Here is a 13,236-nt window from a genome sequence, read left to right on the forward strand (position 1 = left end):
TGCTACAGATAAATAGGCTTACCTATGGCTGGAATACTCCATTATTCCCCAGTTAGACTTAAGAGAATCAAACCCCCTGGAATCTAACCATAGTGGAATGCTGCTCACGCATAAAGAGAAGAGCATTCCAGTGAAGGACTTAAAATACAGCAACACTTTACCTTTTGGTATTCTCTTCCAGGTTGGCATCTGGGGCTCAGAATGGGGCGCTGAACGCAGAAGGCATGACAAAACAGAAGCCAAACCAACCTAAACCTACAGCCTATTCCTACCCTAGACCAGGGTACTGTCTAGATGAATTCACTCACCAGGCTGAAGACGCAGAATGATGAAGAATACTCAGCATTTATGCAAGTCCTGAATCTCTGCTCCCCTGTGCCTTTATGTGTTTTATCTGCTTAAAACACAGAAAAAACGATGGGAGCAGGGACCAGAATACAGGTTCTCCTTACCACCAAGGAACCTGCTTAAGAGTCTTCGATGTACATCCTGCACTGGTACTGCTTGAAACCCAAGCACAGCACAGACCTCTATGCCATTTTGCTCCCTTGCACACAATACTCTGCCCACTGGGTCAGAAGATGGCAACATGCGTCCTCCTTCCCCGCTGTTACCTCACAGCTTCAGGTCACGTCACAGAAGAAAAGCTGCGTGGCTCTGTGCCTGCCAGGGAGGATATGGCTATTCGTGGCGATCCCCGAGCACAGGGCAGAGCCTCTGGGCTGGGACACAGCTTCTCTGTCAGAGGACCCTTCACGCAGGTGGCAGGCTCAACTGCACACGCAGTCCTTGAGTGTCTCAGCAGTGGCCATGCTGGTTGAGGACGAGATGGAAGAAAGGGCCAAATAAGTGACTGACATCGATGATGTCCATCCTACTTCTAGCTCCCACTTTCCCCTGACTATATTCAGGGCATTTTTCTGGGAGTTAGGTGCAAGTGGTCTAGAAACTAAGTTGACGTACCTACTGCTTTGGTTTAAAAGAAAGTGGCAGGTGCCAACACATTTTGTGAGGAGTCCAAAATTGTAAGTGCGTGTTGGGCTCCAAGGATCCTCTGATAGCACCTACGGGATCAAGCCCGTCAGATCTTGGACAAGCAAGAATGCCTCACTTCTGCCTGATGATTAGGTTTACCATTAAGCAAGGTGGTAATCTTTTCCTCTTTGTCAAAACTAAGTTACACTGTGTCACTGCAGCAGTAGAACTTTCAGGCTTTTCAGAATTGCTGTTTTGGACATGGAGAAGTAAATGCTAAATTCACTTTTAGGTATGTTTGCCCTTTACTAAATCCACCCTCCAGTCATGAAAGACAGATGTATAAAGGGAGATATTAATACCTTGTATCTTCAAGTCCCAACTGCCTATTAGAGCACAGTTCCAAAGACAAAGGTACAAAGGAAAAGTGAGTCTGTCGAGGTTAGCTATTTTGAGAACTCTAGCTTTAGGAAGTAACCTTGTTTTCTCCTTCATTATTTACCTTCTGAATCGACCTATTAGGACTTGAGGTATCTGACTTAAATGACTTCTTTTTCAACTTGCAACTCAAATTGAGTAAACAGACTTTAAGCTCAACAACAGAACCCACCTTAACTCAGTTCCATAGAAAATGGTCTTAGATTTCCGGTGTCCCTTTGCAACCTTTTAGATGCACGTGGCTTGTGTAATTAGAGAAATTCTTGCAACGGAATCTAGTGAGAACAATACATGTGCATCTTATCCTCTTGAGAAAGGAGTAAGCTACGGCATACTTATTAGTTTATCTATACAGAGTATGTTCACAAAATGTCCATACTTGAGTACTTGAGTTACTTCCCAAAACATTCCCATGGAGACCAACTCCCATTGGAGTCACTGGAACAGGTGCAGTCTCTGATACACAATACTAAATCTGGAGTCACTTCATGACTGAGAAATCAGTGAAGATATTCCAAACAAAGTCTAACAAACACAAGTCAGAATTTGCCCCTAGAATACGATATGCTCAAAATCACAAGAAAGTTGTAAGCATTTAAGAAAGTTACAGTAAATGTTTACAGAAGCTGAATGTAAAGATTCAGGGAAAATGAGACTTTATATGATAAGAATGCTCAGTAATGAACTTGCTCCAGATCCTGAAAGTTATACTTCGGAGGGAGACAAAGATCTCCCTGGCTTTCCCTCATTTTGGACAGTCCCAGTTAAGTCATCAGGACTGACTGAGATAATATTTAATGACTGTAAGAGTTGCGGGATCTGGCCTGTCAGATTGGAACAACTTACTGAGATGATTTTAGTATACGCCTGTGAGTGCAAATGGAAAGTTTTATTTCCAACAGTTTTCAGAAATGGAGTATCTCAACATTTTGTACTTACTTAACAGGATTTTGAAGGTCAGATTTTTAAGTTCCTACTGTTTTAAATATCTGCAATATTTTAGCAAAAAAAAACCCCATATGAATTCAGGGATCATTACGCTGTTCGTATTACATATGTAACAGTACTGATTCTTGCAGTGAATATTGACTACTTTCTTTGTTTTCTTACATGTCACCACATTACTTATAATATTTAATTATACTCTCATCAGGCTACATTCTGGTTGTCATGGTGTGACCTCTGTGAAGCGCTTACCTTATTCTTAACTTTCACCTGGCTGTTGAAACAAAGCCAACTGTAACTGAGGCAGGACACAGGGGCAGTGCCTGGGATTCAGAACTCCAGGGATCAACATTAACATCCCTCTGCCCACTTCTGACATATACATTTAGAGGAGTCCAATGGCAGGGACTGGAAAGACATGTAGGGAGGGCAGAGACCTCCATACATGCTGCTGGATTGGTATCTAGCTTGGGCAGAGCTCTAGCTTCTTGCTCTGTCTGCTGGCATTGCCTTGTTTTTGATTCACAATTATAAAAATTCTTCCCTGTTGACCTAAGTGTTGCTGTGTTTTGTTTCTGCTCTGCTATACTGCCTGCCAGCAGTGCTTTATTTAGCATCTGAAGTTAAACAGTTAAAATAGCTTCTGTTACGTCTGTCGTAATGCAGCTCCCATTAAGTTATAAGCCTGAAGTCTCCTTTTCTCTTAATTTGTAAAATATTTTGGAGCAGTCTTTTTTGTTTGCTTGTGTGCTTTAGAAAGCAGATAATAATTTTAAAGTGTCATAATTTGGGGAAAATTCAGACAATCTAATAAAATTTTGGCTACAATTGGACGTCAATAGAATGTTTTAACACAACCTTAGGAACTGATCTAATATTAATTAGGTCTGAGAAATTACCCTCTATTCCATATTGAAAACACCAGAAATCTACCGTGGATTGCAAAGGAAAACAAAAGTAGAAATTATGTAAAACTACATACTTAAAGCAATACTATGGTAACATTTTTGTGCACTGCAATAAAGATGGGAATACCATCAGGATTTGATTTTTAGGTCTACTTCCTTAACTTCTCTTGAATTCAGGGTAAGTTACTTTAACAACTGTTTTACAAGATGCACCTCAATATGAAATAAGGAAACTTTATTTTGTAATCCTCCCAATGAGAAATTTACAATGACGTTTAACACATGCCGGAAGGGTCATCTAGAACTAATCTACTCCAACCCTCGTCCTCCAAGCAGTATCAGCTAAAGCAGGTTACTAAGGACCATATCCAGTTGAGTTCTGAACATAGCGAAGGATGGAGAATCCACAACCTCTCGGGGCACCTGTTCCAATATTTTGCCAACATAGCAGCAAAAAACGAGTTTCAAAAATGTTTAAATCAGATTTTCCGTATTTCAATTTGTGCCTGCTGTCCTGTCACTGGATACCACTGAGAAGAGGCTGTCTGTGTCTTCTTTACACTATCCCATCTGGTATTTTTTTTGCACATTGATAAGATCCCCTTCCAAGCCTTCTCCAAGCTAAACCATCCCAAGTCTGTCAGCCTCTCCTTGTATGTCAGATGTTGCATGCCCTTAATCATCTTCATGGCCATTGACTAGACGTGCTGCAGTACGTCCCTTTCTCTTTTCTACTAGGGAGCCCGGAACTGGACTCTAGATATGGAGACACTCCAGAGATGGCCTCAACAGCACTGAACAGAAGGGAAGGATCAACTCCCTCAACCTGCTGGCAACACTTCCTAATGTAGCATAGGAGGCTGTTGGTGCTCTTTGCCACAAGGGCACAGTGCCGCCTCATGTTTGACTTGGTGTTCACCAGAACACCCCAGGTCCTTTTCCACAAAGCTGCTTTCCAGGTGGTTGGCCCCCAGCCTGTACTGGTGTAGGGGTTTATTCCTCCTTAGATTCCCGACTTTGCAACACCAGGCTGAACAACAGAGGACAACCATTTTCAAAGCTACGTTCACACAGATGTACATTGCCATGCACCCCTAAGCTCCTCACACAGTTTCATTTCATGCAAAAAAAAAAAAAAAAAAGCCACCGTCAACATATATATCAGGCTGTCACAGATACTGCCAGTTCTGGTTTCAGTGTGCCAGGCGCACACAGAAGTACTGGCATTATGTAAGCATATCAAGTGCTTGGGAATATGAAAGGGACATTTACAAAAGTGTGTACACAGCTGTGCAGGCCTGTATCTTAAAATACAGTTCTGAGTTATCTTTCCATTTATATCCCAGACTTAGTGTACTTCACCTATAAAGCTGGCTCTGTTTGATGACTTCTAAAATATCAGCCTTTACCATCCCACAGAGCAGACCCCCTTCCAAAACAGAGATTTGCACATTTTTTCCCCCATCTCGCTATTGTTGCAAGTATTTCTCCTCTCTCTTCTTTTGGAAAAAAAAAAATCCTAACTCATTTTCTTGCTGCTTTACTTTCTCCAGTTTTGAACGCAACATCTGAAAATGCAAGGATGCAACGTAATTAATTTGAGATATTTAATTTCTGATAAACTACTACAGCAAAAAGTATAATTAACAGACCAAACCTTACTCCCTTTATTCAGAAGACAGTTCATTAGAAATCACTAAGAATTTTTAGTACAAATGTGGTGAGTAGGAATTGACCTGAAGTCCTGAGAAAACCAACACTGAAAGAAGAGTTTACTTTGACTTCCATTCCTAAAAGATCATCAACTAGGATATTTCAATTTCAATTATTTTTATTTATAATCTTTATTCCCTGAAAGCCATGATAGTGTTGGTAAACTGAGGCACGCATCTGCTCTTTGATAAACTTTCACCTCTTGCTACAGAAAAATACATAACAGAGCAAGTTAAGAAGAGGATGTAATAGCTATGAGGCCCTATTAAGTTGGAGATTGAAGTTTCCTTTCTCAGCAATCTTTTCTTTTTGTAAATCATTTTGTAACATTTTTAAACACATCACAGTCATTATTCATCCTCAGAATTTTCTAAGTGAAAGACCTTCCTATTTAGACAAATCATGCAATCTTCTGTGAGAACTCATATTTGTCAGATACAAATTGTTCAGATGCAGCTTTTGGCTCAGGCACCCCCTAAACTACTGATTGCTGGGTAGTGGCAAGTATAGGAGGGAAGGCATCGTTCTATACACAGTCTGTTTTTTATATGCTTTTTTGTGAACTCTCTGCTATTGGAAGCTGTCAGATTTGAGCTAGATGGGGTGACATGGTCTAATCCAGTGCAGACTTCGTAAGGTTTTATGTTTCCTTTGCTACTTCCTTATCTTTGTCATCATCTCCTTTGTTTTTCTTCCTCTCAGTTTTTAAAATACAAGTGTGGCTTTCACTTCCTCCATTTCCATAGCTGAACCTCCTTTTTGTTGGCATATCAGTGTACACTTTTTCTACAGCTACACCAGCAGTCTTCTCTTCTCGTTCATACTAGACCACTGTCCTACTCTGATGTCTATCTAATATTCCAGAACTGATATGCCCGTGACCAAAGCTTTTTCCTCCTAATGACTTCTATCCTGTTCAGTTCCCTATGCACTATCTCCACCTCAGCATTTCTTTCCCTTCCCATAATTCCCAAATTTTCTTCCAGCGCTGCTTTTCTCAGCATTAGTGGCTCTGTTCTTGTTTCTTTCCTTCCAAGTCTTTGCAGCTTTCCTCTTTGTTACCTTCCCTACTCCTGTAGAACAGGTGAGCTTGGAGGGGAAACAGGTGCCTCTTCCAGCGGCATGAACCAGGAGTGCATTTAAGAGTCTCAAATCCTGATGTATTCAAACAGGAAGCATAAAATGAAGCTGTCCGCTAATTTTCCAAGGAAGACATCAGCACAAGCAAAATTAATGAACTTAATGTTGTACTAGACAGCGATGACAACTTCTTGAAAGAAAGAATGCCCTGCAACAGCTCAGGTCACTTAGAGACTCACTGAACATTACTGATGACCTTAACTAATAGAGTACTGATATGTAATGAAATTTTACAGTCTGGTAACATAATTAGCTAATTGCTGTTATTCTCTCTGGGTGGGAAAGCAATAGGCTTTCTTTAACAAGCTTTGGAAAACAGAATTGGTTGTGTATCCCAGAATTTCACCCAGTGCAGTGCTGTGCATTTTGAACTAAAGCAGTAAACTAAATAAGCCTTTGTCCCATCTGCTGACTACCAGGGGTTTCTGAGCAATACACTACCCTCCTGACTATTTAATAATGAGGATGATTTAATACATTCCTTTCCCTAAGTTTTTTTCTTCCTGATACTTTTTCTTCCTACCAGATTCGGTTCCCATTCCAGACCCTACGCCATATGCGCTACATCACTCTTCCTGCTGAATTGAAAACTGAACCTCCACGACTATTTGTTACTCCGCTCCTTCTACTTCTTTTCTACTCTGAATCGTTTCTGCACCTTCATCTCCCATCTTTCCTCACAGATACACCAAACAAGTTAAGCTGGCTCACATGGCTTTCCTCAGCTGTAGGAGGGGATCTGGGGATGTGAAGCACATCTCGTAAAATGTCTGTCAAACCAAACAAGTAATTTCCAGAGGGTTTCTAACACCTAGCAGTTGTTATGAATATCACACTATTATCACAGTTATTTAAAACAGTTCTAGATTAGCTAAATGTCAATCTCGCAGCAACTGCACAACCTTCAGGACATCTTTGTGTATATGACAGACTCCCAACTGTGAAATGATTAATTAAAAACACTCCATACTTCTAAATGTGCATATATCGATTGTTTTCTTTATAGGGCAAAAAAAAAAGGATTATAAAATCCAAGTTAGGTTCTGCTATTCAGATGTACTTTTTTGGTTTGTATTATTCTCTCTTTTCAGTCTGAAAGTGCACATGATCAATTTCATTACTGTTTGCTTCCACATTTTCAGTGCAGTGGTTAAAAAGAACTGTATGTTTTTGTTGGCCAGTTGTTACTTTAAAAATTCTCACAGATTTTAACAACTTATAAGCATGTATCTTGTTTGAGGAACAAATCAGAGGTCACAATATAAACTTAGGAGTCTTTGCACAACATCACATCTGAAAACGTCGACAGTTCTACTCAAGTGACCAACCAGCGTTTTCTTCTATTAATGTGCTCTTCCCTTATGCACTAAACCCATGACAGATTTCTCATACAGATTAAAGTGATGAAAGAATTTCAGCGGGGATTAGGCGGAACTGCAAAAAAAGAAAGTTTTTTTCCAGCAGTACATGATGGTTTATGGCAGGTAAGGCAAGTGCAGAAAGTTCTAACAAAGTGTAGTCAGAGAGACACGACTCAGGAAGTACGTGTGTTAATTAATACAAATGCCCCATTCACCATACTGCGAAGAACTCACAAATAATGAGACTTCGCGTAAGCAGCATGAATTCCCATTTCGTAAGACACAGCAACTTATGCCGATTTATCTTGTAACGAGGCATAGTCTCAAGTATGTGATGATGCATTCTGTCGCCATGGAAAGGAACGTATATAATGTAATATCAAAGAATAAATGAAAACATTATATGCTGGCAAAGCTTCAGTCCTTGCTTCAACACAAATAAGGATTTAAAAACATGTAAAATGTAAGCACAAGTTTTCACAATACTGTATGTATTCTCCCGCCCTATATAATTTTCACCTATTTATTCTTTCATCTAATTTTGTTTAGTCTTTAGTTGAGCTGAGCTAGTTGTCTCTAACTGTTCAATTAGGTACACCCAATAAAAGACTGGGCAGAAAGCCACTGCTATTTCACCCTTGGAAGGCAAGGCTTCTCTGTTGATCTTTTTAAGTAGTCTAGTGACACGGAGTGAAATCCTGTTCATCTTACATAAAAGCATCCAGTGAAATCAGCAGGATACCACCTTCAGGATTTTACACCAAATTGTACTATCATAAGGATATGAGCATTCTGTACAATTTGTGGTCATACATCTCCATGCCTAAAACTGACACATGAATTAATGCTTTTGTTGAAAGTTTCCGTAAGGTAGTATTTAGCAAAGATGTGCATATGAGTACAGCTTTAATGAAACATAAGTAGACTCCTACCCAGAAATAGCTGCTAGTTTTTGATGAGCCTGATAGGCCATCTCACATCCCCGAGTTCGAGTTTTGTGCATTTCCGCGTGCAGAGATGGGCAGGTGACCGAGACATCCCCAATGGAAATGACCAGCTCCCGATACAGAGCCACCTGGGTATTGAACTCCTGGACAAGCTGAAAAACAAAGAGGATTTACTTACATGAGACGTTTACCTACACTGATAAAAACAACTTGAGTTTTTAAAACATGTGACCAATCTAGGGCTTGTTCCTGCTGCTCCCATTATCATGGGAAATGGGATCAAGTGCCCGAGATTTAGTAATAAATGACTAGGGCATCCGTGGCAGCTGCCTCTTCCGTGAGCTATAAATGTTCATTTGCAGGAAAGTAGTGTTTCTGCTTTTAATCTCTGAAAGTGTTTGAGTTATTAGTCTTAAATATTAAGCAGACAAAAAAACCAGCTGTTTTACTAGTAGTGTGAGGTTATTTTTTGCTATCATAAAAGACAAAAATATCTCCAGAAATGATTGCCTTCGTTCCTCCTGCTTCCTGATTAACAGCACATTTAGAGATCGGAATGTAGCATTTGCTTGTATACTGGCGATTCTGCTAATTTGTATTCTAATGATTTCTCTTCTGTCACTGACCTCTAACCCAGATTTCAGACTTAAAATTGATCTGAAGTTATTGGCTGAGAAGATGTACCAGATAGGCACTTTCAACTTACGATTCCAGAAAGCACTTTTTCTAATGTGTTTGTGCATGTGGAAAACAGACAAAGTAAATAAACACTTCAACCTTTACAGAAATCCAGTATCCAACAGATACACATGGATGCTAGTGGATAAACGGCTAACTTTTACAGTGATGGAAAGCCCATTATAGTTTAGTTCCACGATCATGTACGTGGGATTACATTTTAGGGAAATGAAGCATTTTCTGCCTTCTGAAAGAAAGCACATCAGACCATTTGCTCCACATCGTGGTGGGGGTGGAAGGCAGGGAGCAATAGAACAGAATATTTATTTATCTGTGTTTTGCTAATTTGACCTCAACTTCCAAACTACATAAAACCAGACAAGAGTAACTGCTCATAATTCTGCAGCCATCATTACGACCAGGAGTTCAACGTATCCCAACACACAAGCATGCTGAAAACCTGGATTCTATCAGATCTACCAAATTTTGAAGTCAAGCCCTCACATCCTCATACTCAGAAAATAAGTGATTCGCTTCTCCTGCAGTATTACATTTGCCTCTTCATGCATCTCACTGTAATTACTCTGTATAACTGAGAACTAGTATTAGGACCTGTTTTTTGGCCGTGCCTTCTTAAATTTCATTGTAAGAGTAGCAAATAGGTTTCTCTGCTTCTGGAACAGCAGAACAATCCCAGCGCATTCCAGTACATCTGCACCTTCCCACCCCCAAAGCCCAAACAAAACCAAAAGCACACGCCAAACAAAGACCCAGGCACAATATTTGCCAAACCTGCCTTCAACTCTCTCATTCTGTAGCTTAAGACAAGGCATGAAAGCAATGGAGAGAAAAAACAATTGTACTATGTTGTGTCATAGCGTAAGTACGCCACATGAAGAAAAAGAGAAAAGTGTTTCATCCTGCAAGGGGTAACTGGCTGCGCCAGACACATTTGCCAGCACTCACCTGACATCCCCTGTCTAAACAGAGGACACATTCAGCCACCTCAATATCACCAAGGAAAACAAAACCACACTGATGTTGCAGCATCGAGACACAGAACAAGAAAAAAACCCATGGGTTTTATCTCCTGAATCTTTCGGCATCTCGACAACCCATCTGTAAATCATATTTTATTCCTCATCAGTGAAATTCGACAAAGCTAGCACTTCTGTTTAACTAGCCACATTATGCTGTTGGGAATGAGAAAAAAAGGCAGGACCCAGTGGGATCCACTTGTTGGGTATATTTATAGAGCTACTTTGGCAGCTTTTGCTCCTCAGTGCACTGGGAGTTTCTCCCAATTTTGAAGTATCAGAGTGGATATCTGCCAGCACAATTTGCAGTATTAGAGGAAACAAAATTGCCAGAATCCAAGCAGAACAGAAGTAGCAGGTACATTTCCAGTGCTATAGGACCGAGCTTTAGCAAGATCCAGATTTTTCAAGAAAAGCAGCAGCAACTTCATTTGCTTTCTATTTCTGTCATTGGCTAAGAGGACCAATTCTAGGGCCCGGAGTCCAGCTGACTGTAGCTCAAGGAGCCAGATATGCAGCATATAGCACTCGTTTGGAGGAAAAGTGTCAGGATCCAAGCACTTTGAACATGAATGGAGAAAAATGTCACACCACGATGTGACAGTCCAAAAGTAACATGGATGCAAGTCCTTGATCTGAGGTTTCACAATTGCAGCCAGCTTAACTCTGTGGAGGCTGGAAACAGGTACCACGTATGAATCGCAAGGCCTCAAATTCCGAGTTCCGTTTTAGAAGGATTTTAGGGCAGGAGCGTGGTTGCTGCACACGGCAGCACGCAGAAAGTGCGGGGATGCAGAGGGGGCTACTCTTCGCCTATTTAGGCTTCAGCGAGTGCAACTCTGGGGACAGATCTGGCCGGACCTCGCAAAAAAGCAACTCCAGCGGCTTGGCCGGGGGCGGTGGGGCGAGCGCTGCTGCTCCCGCAGCACCGTCCCGTCCCGGGTCCCCTTTTCCCTCCCCTCTCCCGCCTTTGAACCGCCACCGCTTGGGTCACGGGGCAGCACGCCCGCCGAGGACCCGCAGTTTTACAACCAGCGCGACTGCACTTGATGGGGAGCGACAAGCCGCCGCCGGCGACGCGGGGCACCGGGACTAAAAAAGGGTGGGGGGGGGCAGGGGGTGGAAATCCGGGCGAAGCCCACGGGCGGTACCCACCATCTTGCAGTCATCCAGGGCTCGCTGGGTCTGGTGGGCGCCCTCGCAGCCGCTGCCCCGCCGTTCACCGTCGCGGCGGCGGGGCGAGGTCTTGCTGCCCGGGAAGATGGAGGCGGCGGCGGGGGCGCGGGGGCGCTTCCTGCGCCCGCTCGGTGCCGCGCTCATGCACGCGCATCCGCCGCGCGGAGCCGCCCGCTGCGCGGGGCCCCGCGGCCGCGGGCAGCGCCTTCTCCCGCCGCCGCCGCCGCCCCGGGGAGGGGGTGCGGGCCCCCGGCCGCTGCTCGGCCTCGGCCCGGCGGGGAACGGGCGCCGCTCACGGCAGCTGCGGGCGGTACCCTGGCGCCGGCGGGAGAGCCCGGCGAGCGCCCTGCAGCATCGCCTCCGCTACGGCGGGGAGAGGCGGAGGGGCTGGCGCCTTCCCTCCTTCAGCAGCATGTCAGTCCCCGCGGAACCGCCCCGCCGGTGGCATGCTCCGCCGTCCTCCTTCCCGCAGCCGGCGAAGGGCGGGGGCGAGCTCGGCCGTGCCCGGCGGAGAAGAGCTCCCATCCAGCGGCCCCCGACACCTGCCCGATGCTGCCGGCGGGGGACGGGGACAGGGACGGGGACGCGGACGAGCCCGCCCCACCGCGCCGCTACGCGCTCCCCCGCGGCGCGTCTCGCCGGGGCGCCCGGCGGCAGCCGCTCGGAGGGGCCGGGGCGGGGGGCGGCGGGGCCCGGCGGGGCTGACGCCGTCAACAGTGCGCCGCCCCCACAGGGCGGGAGCGCCTGCGGCAGCCGCACCCCCGGGCCTCGCCGCCCTCCCGCCCCCGCCCCGGGCCTCGCCGGCCGCCCCGGAGCCCGCCAGCCGCGGCACCTGGCTCGCTTGGTCGCCCGGTGGCCGCGGGTCGAATGGCCCTGCCGGTGGGAGCCCCGGGGGGGAGCCGGGCAGCGCCCTGCCGTCTGGTGGCCGCAGCCTCAGCGGGACCCCCCGCCCCCAACCCCGGGCAGCGCTCCTTTGGACCCTGGCACACCGCCCGGCCGGCTTTTGCCGGAGTTGACACTAATCGTCAGGAAGCTTACTTTGAAAATATTTTTCTATTTAGCAAAGGCTTGGGTCACTGCTCGAATTTGTTTTCTTTCACTAAAAACCATTTTAGGATGGTTTAGGTGGGCTCTAAGGAGAACGTTTGGAGGGTGTGATGCGACTGCCCTGTAGGTTATACTTGTTCACTGTGGGAAAGATTAAATAGTAATCGATTGGAGAAAGTGTTTCCTCTGTGCTCCAGCAGCACAGGGCAGTGGCAGTTCACCAGGCAGACGCTGGCAGTGTCCCCACGCCCGGGGCACCAGCCCCTCCAAGGGCAGTGCACGGCTGTGGGGCTGTGCCAACACTGTGCCTGAGGCCACCTTCCCCAGCCCTCCTGGGACCCCTCTGCTCTGCGCCAGGTACTGCCTGGGCCGGCTTCACCTCCAGGACTGGTCTTACTCTTCTTTGTAGCCAGGTGGCTATGGCTGCTTAGCTCACTTCTGGTATAATTTTATTTCTTCGGGACATTAAATAATGCGTTTTTATGTTTCAGTAATGTTCTTGATACCAAGGGAACGCCGAGCACAGCACACACAGAAGCCCAGTCTTGCCAAGGAGTTTGAACATGCCAGCAGTGGCACTCTGGCAGGTTGAGGGCCTCTTTTTAGGCTGTGCTGAGCGTTACTGTAACACAGACACCCTCGTGCCTGCCTGACTCCAGACATTGCCTGTTAGCCTGCTTAAAACTCTTTTTAGACATTTCCTGCTGTTTTCCCAGAAATGGAAGCTACTGGATGTTTGTTAGTGCCGATAATTTTGCAGCGCTTGCAAGCACTGTCATCACTTTAGCTAAAACTAAAATGCCCTTGTAATTATAAAGTTACCATTGTAAACATACTACTAGATCTTCAGAGCAGCAAGAACTTGCAGTTT

General features: G+C 45.0%; 1 protein-coding gene across 1 annotated transcript in view; it reads right to left on the reverse strand.

The window, feature by feature from the left end:
• Nucleotides 1-11,501, reverse strand: part of RGS7BP (regulator of G protein signaling 7 binding protein) — a 40,924-nt gene extending 29,423 nt beyond the window's left edge. Inside the window, exons 1-2 of the mRNA XM_054186599.1 lie at nt 11,298-11,501; nt 8,413-8,579 (exon numbers count right to left, since the gene is read on the reverse strand). Coding sequence (XP_054042574.1) covers nt 8,413-8,579; nt 11,298-11,462 — 332 coding nt within the window. The 5' untranslated portion in view covers nt 11,463-11,501. The remainder of the gene's footprint in view (nt 1-8,412; nt 8,580-11,297) is intronic.
• Nucleotides 11,502-13,236: the final 1,735 nt, after the last annotated feature.

This window comes from Rissa tridactyla, chromosome Z (assembly GCF_028500815.1).
Source record: "Rissa tridactyla isolate bRisTri1 chromosome Z, bRisTri1.patW.cur.20221130, whole genome shotgun sequence".
In the NCBI taxonomy this organism is placed as follows: domain Eukaryota; kingdom Metazoa; phylum Chordata; class Aves; order Charadriiformes; family Laridae; genus Rissa; species Rissa tridactyla.